General features: G+C 25.4%; 1 protein-coding gene across 1 annotated transcript; it reads left to right on the forward strand. All coding sequences in view use genetic code 6, as the record gives it.

Moving 5' to 3' along the window:
* Positions 1-254: 254 nt before the first annotated feature.
* TTHERM_00348750 (ubiquitin carboxy-terminal hydrolase) lies at positions 255-12,409 on the forward strand (the record flags this gene model as incomplete). The annotated part of the gene is made up of 18 exons (XM_001023030.2): positions 255-812; positions 1,117-1,304; positions 1,524-1,717; positions 1,778-1,895; positions 1,947-2,571; positions 2,630-4,470; positions 4,526-4,784; positions 4,838-5,311; positions 5,367-6,014; positions 6,069-7,441; positions 7,519-8,056; positions 8,111-8,730; positions 8,792-9,068; positions 9,137-9,364; positions 9,414-9,551; positions 9,606-9,836; positions 9,892-10,182; positions 10,238-12,409. 18 exons carry the CDS (start codon positions 255-257, stop codon positions 12,407-12,409), a joined length of 10,773 nt encoding a protein of 3,590 aa, XP_001023030.2.
* Between the last annotated feature and the right edge of the window lie 1,653 nt (positions 12,410-14,062).

The following is a 14,062-nucleotide window of genomic DNA, read 5'->3' on the forward strand; positions in this document are numbered from 1 at the left end:
AGGTGATATTAATAATATCAAATAAAATCATTGAATCCTTAATATTCTTTTAAAGAAAATAATAATTAATCTTAAAACTACTATTTGATATATCAAAATAAATAGTTGAAGTGTTATCAATTCTGATTTTACAATCGATAAAAAATATCTTGTTTTAAATATATAAGAAAAGAACAAACAAAATAAAAAGAAGCAAGTGTAGTATCTCTCCAACAAACAAACAAACAAATTCATTTTATTGAGAAAAGTTTATTATGCATAAAACTCTTTCATAGCAAGCAATACAAGCTAGTTAAGATATTAAAAAACTAGCAGATAAGCCAATTGCAAATAGTGAGCCCCAATCAGACTAGATAAGTAATTAGAAAGACATTTAATAAAAATATATCTTTAGCGAGCAAGATATAAAGTCTCTTGAAAAAAATATTTGGCTTGAAGTAAAAGAAAAAGCTGAGCGTTTGGTGATAGGCTATGAATCAAATTTTATGCCAATTATAAAAAAGACTATTAATTTATTGGATTTAATGATAGAAGCTAGCTTATAGTCATTTAATTCATAATAGATTACCTTTTTTATAGACGAGATTCTTTTCACAGTAGTTAAAAATATAATTGAGCATAAAGAATACCAAACAGAGGAAAATTATCTGATTGCAGAATAGATTATTATAAAAACACTAGTGCTAATTAATTAGTCAATTTAGCTCGATATTCCAAAGTTGTCAGAAATATTTGCATATATATTTAATACCTAAAGAAGTTTATATTCCAAAACTATTCTACTAAAATCGCCACCTTAATCAGACTACCCAGTAATATTATTTTATCTAAAAAAATAATTATATTTCCAACTTTTTCAAAGTATTCTCCTAGCATATACTTTGTAACAAAACAGTCTTTATAGTTTTAGACTTGATTAAAGAAAAGAAAGCAAATATTTGATCAAACTATTTTTTGAAAATAACTATTAAAATTTAAAAATCCATCATAAAATTAAATTTTTCAATAAGTGGTGGGTTTTCTTCCATATTTCTGCTTATTTTGTATCATTTAAAACACTTAAATTTTAAATATTTGATGGCTTTATTGAATTTTTTACAAATTTTATAATAAAAGCTTGGTTATGAATTTGATAGAGACGAAAATAGAAGATAGTGGGAACAAAATTTAAAAATAGGAGATATAATTGATTGCATAAAGTTTGAATGTTATCAAAAGAGATAGTCTTGGTCAAGAGCACTAATCGAAAGGATTGACGATACAAGCGTGAGTGTTAAATATTTAAATGATTAGGTCGATGATAGGTAATATAATTTCCAAATAGAAATTAATATAAACGAATGAATGAATTATAAATAAATCAATTAATTAATAATTTTTTAATAGCAAAAATTATATCAGGAATAATTTTAAAACTGTGAATAATAATTTTTTGTCAAAAAATTTTTTTAAGTGAAAACAAATGAAAATTCTTTTCATAAAAAAGTTAACTGAAATCTAAGCATAATATTTTATAATTCTAGGATTTTCACTAAATCTTCTTACTAGATAGCACCTCTTGGTACAAAGTCTTTAGATTTTGAATGGAGAGAGTAATTAAAAGTTGGTGATGAAGTTGATTTTGTTGATTCTTATAATATTTGGAGAAATGCAACAATACTGGAAATAAAAGAAGTTGAAGTAAATAATGGGACTATTGTTAAGTCAGTACTTGTTGGTAATAATATATTTTGTTTTGGTTAGCTAGGTATTAATTAATATTCAATTATTTATTAAGGATTGCGTATTTATAGAGAAGATGGTAATAGATTAGATGAATAAAATGGAAAATCTTATTTTGGATATGACAAATAATTAGATGAGTGGGTAAGTCCTCACAGTGGAAGATTATAAAGGTAAATTTTAAACAATTTCATTAGATAGCTATATATGTCCTTCTAAAATAGATTTAACAGATTAGCTAGAAAGCAAGTACAGCAATAGACATTAAAAAATTATCTTGATTATACAGATGATGCAAATGATATTATTTTTGAAATTGAAAATAAAGCAAATAAAATTTATGCCATTTAAAGGACTGATAAAAACAATAATTTAGTTCGATATATAAATTATTTTGGAGAAATTGGAGGCTTTGATAATATCCTGAAAAGACTCTAAAATTTTTCTAATTGGTGCCCTTTGGAAATAACATAATATTATTTAGAGGGAATTCATAACATCCATATATTCTTATTTTTAGATTTTGTTCGTGAATATATACCTCAAATGTGGAAAGCTACTTAGTATTTGCTTATGAATCCTTCAGAAGCTAACTTAAGAACATATGATAAAGAAAAATTAGAAAGCATAATAAGCTCTTTGGAGGTTTTATTGAGTAGAGCTTTTAGCTACTCAGATTAAGTTCATGAAACTGAAAAATTATCAATGAGTTTAGCATTGAAATGCTATTAAACGGATGTGTTAAAGCAAAGGTTAGCAGGTTTAAAACTAATATGTGAAATAATTAAATATGTTAAATAAAATAGCTACAAATCATCTGATAATTTAATAATTAAGCCTGCAAAATTCGTAATTTATCAATATTAACTTAATTATTTCAAAATAAATGAATTATTTATTTAAATAGGTTGAGTGGATTAAAACGAATAACATTATTGAAGATTTATATTTGAATAATATTCATTCTGAAATGATTAATAGAAGTGCAGAATTCTTCAAATTTATGTTATCATAGAATCTTTTCACTGAATAGCTAGCCAGAGAAATGTTTAATGCGATTGATAAATAAGATTAGATGACTAAACGAGGATTTTTAAAGTTATTAAGTGAAATATCATCAGAACCAAGAAGAACCCAAGCAAAGTATATTATATAAAATATTTAAAGGACAGAAGCAAAAGAATTGACAATCGAGCAAATTGATGTTATTTATGAATTAGCTTTAAAGCATTTGCAGAATATTACAATTTGCTCAGATGATAAAAAGAGCGAAATCGATACACAATCTGAGGAATATTTGTTTGATACCAATCCTGTTAATAAAAATACAATCGATTCACTTTTTTATTTTTATGATTTAACTGTTGGTAAGGACTTTTAAAATATGAGCGCTGAATTGAAAGCACATATAATTGATAAATTTAGTTGTTTGATAAGAACTGATGATGGTCGTCCTTAAAGAGTTTAATTCCTCATTAAATGCATTGATGACATCAAAAAAAACGTGTCTGTTTATCACTTGCTCAACATTATAAAATAAATTATCAGCACCTACTATACAGAATTATAAATCAAAGGATGCAATAATAACCCAAATACAAATAATTAAAATTTAATCATTAAATTAAACCCTACTACTGATGAGAAAGAACCAAAATTAAATGTTAATGAAGATAAATAAAATTAAGAATCAAAAGATTCAAAAAAGAGAAGCAATAGTGAAAAAGACAATTCATAGTCAGCCTTTGAAGAAAACTGCGACAACAATGATAATGAATCTCCTTAAAAAAAGAAAAATAGAAGGGATGGTACTCTGGTAAATTCACCTAAATAATTATTAGAATTCCAATAAAATTAGAATGTGGCAAAGTAAAATGAAAATATAGTTAACATTAATGGAGATAACACTGTCAAAAATAGCATAGATCTAGGTCAGCCTAAAAGTAAAATAGCTGATATGCTTGTAAATGAGTATAAATTAGTCGAAACAGTTTTATCAAACATTCGCCAAGTTAAAGTAATCTATAAAAAAATGTTAGACTCACCAAATACACTTTCCTAAGATAGAAAAGGGCTTCTTACATAATTCAGATTTGAAGTATCTGAACGTATTGATTTTATTAAGTTCATTAATTCTATTTTAGAAGATGATAAAAAAATTATTACAACCTCATTTTTAACATCTATTTGGAAAGACATAGTCGAAAATCCCCTGGATATAGACGAGCGTGATCTTCTTTTTAAATGGTTGAGAGAATTAGCTGATGAAAAGGGAGGTCTTGTACACGAAGTAGCTTAATTTTTCAAATAATAACTTCTTTTAAATACTGAATTTGTAGAGCATTTGAGCTTAGAAGGTTTCTTATGCTATAAGGTTATGTTCATTTCATTAAATCTATAAAAAAACTATTTATAGCAGTAGTAAATACCTAAAAATAACTATACAACAAATGTTTATGGAGCTATATGCTCGATGTCTGGAGGTCCTATGAATAATAATTAAAGCTCAAATGAAGATTAAAATAACGAATTTGAGTACCTCGTTTTGACTGAGCCTTAGAATTTAGAGGGTATGGATTTACTTTGGGAAATAGTTTATAAAAATGGTTAAGAAAGTGTAATAGAAAATTGTATAGATTTCTTAGTTAAACTCCATCTTCATATATCAGCTACCTCGAATATTAATTGCGGATAGATTAGAAAAAATTTTATTGATCACTGCATGGAGAGCATCATTTCATCTTACGGGTAATTTTGAAATATTATATAAATTTTGTTTACTTATTTAGCATCCATAAAACAGTAGCAATATAACAAAAGTGAAAAGGACTCTTGATATTCTAAATTGCTTATTGAATGAAAGCGAGAAAAAGGGTATCGGTTATTTAAAGCCTATTAATGGGTTGGTAAAAGGAGAAGTATAAAACCTAACAATAACTAATGAGATTAATGCCTATGTTTAGGAGGGATAAAAGAAGTAAGACATAAAAATTGAATCTAACAAGACTATTATTGATTTAAAAATTTTAATTGCTTCTAAGATCAACACATCTTGGGATTAGGTAATTATTTTATCATAATAATATTATACTAATTTTACTTTAATAATGAATAGATTAAGATCAAAAGAAGCCCTAACTTCAAATAATTAAGAGACTCCGATAATAGTAGGACTATAGGAGAAATAAGATTTAAGAGCAATGAAAATCTCACAATTGAAAAGAGATAAACTCCTCCTATACCAGAAGCAAATTTATTGAATCAGGATGGTTCACTAGTAGAAAAAGCAAAATAAATCTTTACTTCTTGGTTTGAAACTTTTTCTACTGAAGGATTCATGGATGCTGAAAACTTAGCTAAGTTTATTCATAGCTGCACAAACGATAGCTGCAGGCCTGATGATCATAGAGTTACAAGTACTATTGCTTAATATGATCATGATAATGATGGAAAGCTTGATTTATAAGATTTCTTAAACTTTTATAGAAAGGCATGTTAAGAGAAGAAAGCTGTGGTTTGGAAAAATTTACAAAGCCACTACTATCGTAACGATTTGAAGAAGCTTAGTGATGTAGGCGAAGACGTTGAAGTAACAATTTAAATTATATATTACTAATTCATCAATTTATTTTTTTAAACTTTAGGATATTGAAATTTTACCAAGGAATATTATTATGAAGAATCCCTAATGCTACGAAGTATTGATGAAAATTTTAGATAACGAATAAGTTTCTGAAAACGCCATCAATTTGCTTAACAGGTTACCAGCATCGCCTGATTTAGTTAGAAAAGTCTTAAATTTAGAAGGAGTAAAAGGAAATAACCAACCTGATTGGAGCTTAATATTAGACACAAAAAATAGCTAAAGATTGTTGTATACTCTGACTATTATTGAGTATCTTATGGAAGATAATTAAGTTTTATCAAATAACTCAGATGATCAGAATTAATCTTAACAAGAATAAAAAACTTAAGAGGAAGCAAAAGAATAATAACCTAATTCAATTAAAGAGTAGAAAGATCAATAAAATCAAAAAGATTCAAAAACCTAAGATCAACCTGAAACACCTAAAGAAGATATATTAAAAAATATTTACTCTGATGGAGCCTCTATTGATCCTGCTAACTGGAGAGAAGAATTCATTTAATGTGGAGGATTTGATTAATTGTTTAAAGTTTTTATTTAATACTCATAATAAGATTATTCAAAGCTAACTATTAATACAAAAAATATTCTTTCATTTATTTTGAGAATTATGAAAAACTATTTGACTGCTGTTTTTGCTAACAAGGTATTTTAATTTTTCACTAAATTTATCTAACTAGCTATTTCATTAACAAATAAGGTAACCCACTTGTACAAGATTAATTAGTATGCCATATAGGTTAAGTACTCGTTGGATGTTATAAATGAAAATTTAAAAAAGGCAGAAGAATAAAAAAATGATGAAGAAGAAGAAAAAAAAGAGGAATCAAAAGAGAATAATGACGCTAAATAGCAAAAATAAGCTTAACCAACTCCTCAAGTAACACCATATCATCCAAACTTACTTGAATAAAATGTTAACCAAAACATGAACAACAACACTAATGAAAATAACAACAATTCAAATGCTCCAATTGTTGGACCTTATTCAAAAATCAACTTTACTTCTATTTGGGCTAACCGCTCTAGAGTGAAAGAAACTCCAGATTTTTTAATTCTAAAAGAAAAACTAAGTGGAAAATTAGGTTAAAAAATTATGGACACTTTAGATATTGAATCTATGCTTACTAAGATCATAGAGATTTTGTTTAATGTAGTTTCTCTAGATTCTGAATTAGAAAGTGAAGATAGAGTCATTATCGATTTTTGCTGGTGCATTATTATAGATATTGTGTTATATGATACAAAATAGCGTGAAATCTTAGTAAAAAAAAATTTTGAGTAATTCTCACGTCTCATAATGAAAGGTTTATTTAATTAAAATTTGAATGCTAGAAGGGTATTTTCACATGCCCTTTACCTTATTAGCCGTTAGGATAAAGGAGTTTTTTCTTCATTTTTGTTAGATTTACTCATGAAAAATGTCCCTTCATCAAAAGATGTTTCTAAAAGTGACTGCAATCAATACTATGAGCTACTTTGCAAAATTATTGAGGAATCAACAGACTTTGAAAATATTTAGATTAATTTTTAGGATCTTATGGATTTTATGGTTTAAAATATCAAAGATCATATATCATAAGAATCAAGATATAATGCTAAAAATGATAAAATGCTTATAGGTTTCTTAAACATGTGTGAAAAGATTCTGAAAATTGAACCTAATCTTGGAAATAGCTTAGAATAATTTGCTGAATATCTATTTGATGTATGTTTATTCTGTAAAAACCCTGAAGGCTTACTTGATGATAATCTTGACTTCGATTAGATTCAATAAAATTAAGTTTATGAATTCAATCCACCATATTATGTTAAATGCAAATCTTCTGATTCTCGTAGGGGAGCATACAAAATTTTAAACAGTATACTCAAAACAAATAAGAAAATGGTTTTAAATATCATTAAAGATGGTCTAAATGTTCTAATAGACACTCTAATCCCTCCACCATCTTGGAGTTATCGTCCATCAAATGAGTAAAAGTGCCATTAAAATTATTTGGGTATTAAAAATCTTAGCTAAATATGCTACATGAACTCCATGCTACAACAGTTCTATATGACAAAAACATTTAGGTAATATTAAAAATTCTTAAAATTCAAATAATTTATGATATTTTTTTTAAATTAATTTTATTTATTTATGAAAACAGGTATGCGATTTTAGCAACTGATGATGAAAAAGAAGCTGAAATTGTAGAATATAGAGGTATGTATATCGATGATAACATTCTTCATCAAATTCAAAAAATGTTTGCCTTTTTAGACCTTAGTGATCGCTAGGATTATAATCCTGTAGGTTTTTGCTTTTCATTTAAAGATTTCTCAGGAAAACCAGTTAATGTTGGAGTTTAATAAGATGCTTAGGAGTTCTTGAATATGATTTTTGAAAAATTAGAAACAAGCTTAAGACCAACTCCATTTAAATATGTTTTGGAAAGTGTTTTCGGTGGTTAAACCATTTCATAAATGACTTGCTCATCATGTGGTAATGTTAAAGCAAAATATGAACTTTTTTATACATAGTAACTTAGAGTAGAAGGATGCAAGAAGTTGTCAGATTCTTTCAATAAAATGATTGAAGGGGAAACTATTTCTGATTTTAAATGTGATGCTTGCGAGAAAAGATGCGATTAGTTTAGAAGAATTTGCTTCTCACAACTTCCTAACATATTGATAATTCAATTACAAGTAATTAGAATTTAAATTAATTTAAGATTTTCATAATTTACTTTTTATATAAAGAGAATCGTATTTGATTTGGACACTTTTGTAAACAAAAAAATCAATACCAAGCTAGAATTCCCTCACAATCTAGATTTAAAAGAGTATACTGTTGAGTATTTAGACAGCAAAGAAAATGAATTGAAAGTAGAAAGAAAAGAATCAACAAATTCGGATTCACATAAATAATAATAAATATCGAAAAAAGATGAAAACTATGTCGAAGATAATGCTAACGTTCACCCTCCTGAGTATTACAAATATCGCTTAAAAGGAATAACAGTGCATCAAGGAACTGCTGAGTTGGGGCATTATTATTCATATATAAATTACAAAGAAGACAAATGGCTTGAATTCAATGATTCTAGAATTAGAGAATTCAACCCTCAAAATATTGAGCAAGAATGTTTTGGAGGATCATCTTCAAATTATTCTGAAAATTATTGGGAAAAAGGCGAGAATTCTAAGAATGCTTACATACTAGTGTATGAAAGAGAGCTTAAAACTCCACTTAAGATTGTTACAAAAAACGAAGATCAGAGATTATAAGTAGAGAATAGCTTGAACATTAAAATTGGTGAGCCTTAATAGAAATAAGAGGAAGAATAAATATCATATGTGGATTATTACAGCATAAACTAGTAGTTATTATTTTTTTATTTTAATGCAAGATATTTATTTATATTAAAATTTACTTAATAGACGCATACCAATGAACCAATTCAAGTCAGCATGGCTGGATAATCATAATTTCATGCTAGAAAAACATGTTTATTCTCTCGAATTTATACAATTCTTGAAAGAACTCATTTGGATGATTGAAAAACCAAAAGACTTCATAACCTCTTTGACATCACAATCATTCATATATAAAAATCATAAAGAAATACCTGAAAGAGATCAGCAAATTTATTATAACTCTTTGCAAATGTGTGCAAAGCTATTTTTCAATATTTTCTATAAATCAGCTGATTTTGAAGTAAAATTAGTTCAAAAGTTTTAACAAGATTATTTATTTATTTATTTTGTTAATAATTGAAACTTTAGATTCTTAAAGATCTCCTTGTTCACATGAAAGGAATGCTAGATCTTATACCTTAGTATACTTATGAATTTGCTAAAGAATTCATTTTCAGCAGATTTAAATAAATAGAGTCTGTTTTAACTTCTTGCTCTGAAAGTGTAGTTAGATCTTGCTACTAATAAATAATTAATTTTACAATTAATAATTTAATTAATTATCATAACATTTAGCTCAATATCTCTGAAAGTTTCGTAAGATATTATTCTTAAATTAAAAAAAACTAAAATTTTTTTATTGCAGTTTATTGGTAAAGATGATGATCAATTCACTGAAGCTGAACTTGCTGAAAGAGATATTAATGTATTCTTAGAAAGATTATTGGATATTATGCATACCGAAGTATCTAAGAATTGGCTTAGAATGCAACAATACTTGGAAGTAAATACAAATTTATTTTGAAGAAATAAAAATTTATGTTAAATTAATAAAAAGATATTTAGAGACTTCGCTTTCGGAGGAGATGTTCAAATTTAATGGTGCTTTAATAAAGAAATGATAGCGAGGTTAATTGACTTTTTCTTAGGTAATATATCCCCTTTGAATTGCTATGGTTAGAAGAAACATGAAATTGGCAATAGATTTGTTTAAACTCCATTTGGTCCCTTATTATAAAATGTTTGTTTCTTGATTTAAAAAGTAAAATGGAATATGAACAGTGATAAAGTAATTTTTTTAATAATTTTAACCTAAAAAAAATATTTACAAAAAATAACTAAAGACTTATACATTTTCAGAGAATGATCAAATTGCTTTGAACAGCTAGGAGTTTTATTGGAAGTCTATGTAGGAAAACTATGATAGCCAGAGCATTTGCTTAATAGGATAGTTCTTGAGTCACAAAGAAAAGATATTTAGTTAGAGCTTCGGTAGTCTTATTTTAAGAGGAATTAATAAGACTAATTGTGATCACGTAAAATAATACCTTGACTTGATGTCTTCGTTTTTGGCTATAACTGATGAGCATTAGCAGATCAGGATAGAATGGATTTTTGGTTATGCAAATTTAGTTGTATGATTTTTAGCACATTTTATTAAATAATATTTATACCAAATTTAAAAAATAGATTAACCCAAACGATGGCTACGAAATGAAATAGAATTTAGAAGAACAAGTGGTCATTTATGAAACTAGATTAAAATATTATGAAAATGTATAGCCTGTGTTAAATTTATTATATCATTATCGCAAATTATAGGAAAATCTTTGTCTGCATATTTTACACAGAGTACTTCTTATGTGTAAGAGTGACTAATTCTACAGATTCTTGCATTATCTTATGAAACTTCCTGCTCCAAGCTATTCTTGTTCCCATTACTTGAGTTGGGTAAGACCTCACTTAGAAAGTATAATTAATGATAATCAAAAGAATTACATGGCAAATTAAAAAGAAGAATTAGCTAAATAATGCTTAAGTATATATGAAGATATAGAGAAAATCATAAATAACTATGCAGTATAGAAATAAGATGACCCCAAGAAATAGTAGGAAGAAGCCCATCATACAGAATAAAGCATCAAAGAATCAACTTAAGTAATTGAAGAATGCTCAAAAACATCAGAATCTTCTCCTTAAAGTCATGATAAATAAGAATGTGAAAGTGCTAGAAAAGAAGATAATTAATAATAAAATTTAAATAACTAAGAGGCAAATATTGGTCAAAAAGGATTGATGAGCCTATGGACAAATTATATAATAGGTAAAACCTTATAAATTGGTGAAAATAGATGGATACCTGTAGGAGAAGAGAATGAATAGCCAATTTATTTAAGAGAGTTAGAATACACTACATATTATACAGACTCTTAACCTAATGGAAATACAAATTTAATATTCCCTGATGTCATAAAATCTGGTTCTTCTATATAACTATCATCTATCAAATTAGAAGAATCTAATATTAATGATTTTCTTTATGTCCCCACATAAAATAATTCTGGAAGTGATTTCTGTTAGCTGACTTTAAATATTGATAAGAGTAAATTTTAAAACAATTCAAGCACATAATAGATTAATTAAGAAAAAAAATCTAATTCGAGTAATTAAAAAGTCTATTTTAAAGTACCAAGGAAAGTATAATAAGAAGCTAAAAGAATAGTAAGTGAATATTCAGATAATGAATATGAGGATGAAAATGAAGTTTTTAAAAGAAATAAAAAATAAGCTGGTAGTAATGACACATAATAAAAAGAAGAAGCTTTAAATGATAAATAATTAGATGCTAGTGATAATAATGGTTAAGATGATAGCATAGATAGTTTTAAAGCTAATATTGGTGAAGAAGTTAATCACTCAGGACTGCCTTCTTCATCTAATTATGGTCTAAACTGCAACCAAAATCAAGATGATAAGGAAGTCTATGATGTTTTAAATGTAAATCTAGATGAAGCAACTTAAGATTAAAATTCCTAAGATCTAAATAAAGAAAAATATGTAAAAACTCTATAAAGTAACACTAAAAATTTATTAAATTAGTTAGAGGAATTTGTTGAAAACCAGAACAAAGATTCAACCAATGATTAGTCTTAGCAACAATAGCAATAACCTATTCCTACTTCTGACGAAGTAGATTAAAAATAATAATGCAGTGAATTAGTATGTGTTACTCACATTATAAATTTGAAAAAAGAAATAGGAAATGTTGTTAGAAGATTTTAGATTGAAAATAATAGTGAAAGCCACATTAAAGTTTTGGTAAATTTCCAATTACAGGATGAAAACACCCAAGAAAACATAAACTAGCATATGCCATTTGAAATATACGTTTAGGTTGAACCTAAATCCACAATTTCCTTCTTCTCTATGCGCAAAATAAATCCAAGCAGAGATTGGTCAGATTACTCAATCTCTGTTTAATATGAAGTTATTGAAAATATTAAGGTAGATTAAAGTTCATAAAAAAAGAATGACAATTAGAACGATTGTTAATTTAAGAAAGCATCAACCGTTAAAAACCAACAAGAATAATCTAGTAAAACATAAAGTAATAATTAGAAGTAAGACCAAGATAACTAAACCGATTAAAAAGAATTCTCATTTAAAAATGACAATAATTAAGATAGCAATTTGAATAACAGAGATAATTATGAAAATAATCCTTATGCAGTTAAAATAGGACCTCAATTACCAGACAAATTAGATTAAGAATATTATGGAATGGAGGCGTGTCCAGTATGCACATATTTACAGCCCTCAATAAATGTATTATGTGAGATGTGCGGTTCAAGTTTAAAGTGAAAGTGAGAGAGTAAGTATTTTATAGATTTAAAAAAATAAATAGCAGTAAATCAAAAAAATTAAAATATTGAATGAAATTAATAATTATTTTTAAAATTTTAAATGTATTTTTTTATTTTATATTTATTTTTATGTAAATTCAGATTTTTATCTTAAATATCTCTTTACTTACTCTTTTCATAAATGACAACAGAAAGATGTATATAAATTATAATCGAAGAGTATTTTTTATTAAAATAATGTTTGAATAATTATATTTTAAATTATTAAGATTTTATATTAAATATAAAAACTAATTTTAATGATAGATTTTATAATTAAAATAGGAGTCTTTGATAATAATTTAAAGATAATTATTTATATTAAACAAATTAAATAATAATTTTAATGATACAATTAAAATAATTAATCAATTTATTTTTAAATAGTTATATTGTAAATTTTAACAATTTCTCACATTATTTAACTGAAAGTTTAATTTTTTTGTCTTTGGGAGAGGTAAATTCGGCAATAAATATTTTTAATCCTTTTTTTTTACAACAAAATTTACAGTACTTATTTTAATAGTTTTTTCCTTTCAATTTTCCCTTCTAAAAACATAACTTTGAGAAATTTCATTTTAAATAAATAAAACAAAGCAAAAATGATCAAAAATGTATTTAAGTATATTACAATCAGATTATTAGAAGAAGTAAAAGAAAGATGAATATTATTTTTTGATTTTAAATTTTTATCTGGTCAAATATGATTTAAGAAAGAATATTTAGTTCTAGTGGATATATCAGCAATTATATTAGAAATCGTTTAATAACCCAAAAATTTAAATTATCGAATTATTAAGATATAATGAATAATTATAATATCTATTTTAAAGAAGTTACTGAAGGTACTTATAATATTTTACAATTTTATTAAAAAGTAGAAGACATTTTTTTAATTTTTCTTATATATTTTGATAAATGACTCTTCAATTAATATAATTAATAATAAAAAGTTAACTAATTAAGAAATTAATAACCTGTTGATCTTATTTTTAATAATTTAAAAGTAGATAATTTGTAAATGATAGATTAAATTATAAATCATTAATGAAATGAAGATAGCTGCTTAATTTTAAAGGTATATATATTCATAAGGATATTACAGTAGAATATATATAGAGAAAATAAGAAAAATAAAAATAAACGTTGCTTTAATATACATTTTCATAATATTTTTCTTATTTTTTAATTAAATCAGTATTTGAAGAAATTATTGAGAGAAACAAAAAAAAAAAAGGATTCCAAAAATCCAAAGTATGGTAATTTTTAAGATTAGTAATAATAAGTAAACTTATAAACTATGTTAGAAGGAATATAAAGATGAGCCATGCCACTTCTTAGGTACTATCTTAAAAATTGCAAATATTTGCAAAATGCAAAAACTGCAAAATCTAAAATATGCTATAATTGTCATCTATGACTGATTAGATAAGTAGCTATTTATCTAATTTCAGATAAGGGATATTACTTAGTTTTTAATAGATTTTCTTTTTTTCTTAAAACAGTCTCCATTTTCTTTTTTTTTATCTTAAATCTAAAATTTGATGAAAATATTACTTAAACAATTAATTATAAGAAATTAAAGAAATCTTTTAAATTAAATTTTCAATTT

The sequence above is a fragment of the Tetrahymena thermophila genome (assembly GCF_000189635.1).
Source record: "Tetrahymena thermophila SB210 genomic scaffold scf_8254460, whole genome shotgun sequence".
Lineage (NCBI taxonomy): Eukaryota > Ciliophora > Oligohymenophorea > Hymenostomatida > Tetrahymenidae > Tetrahymena > Tetrahymena thermophila.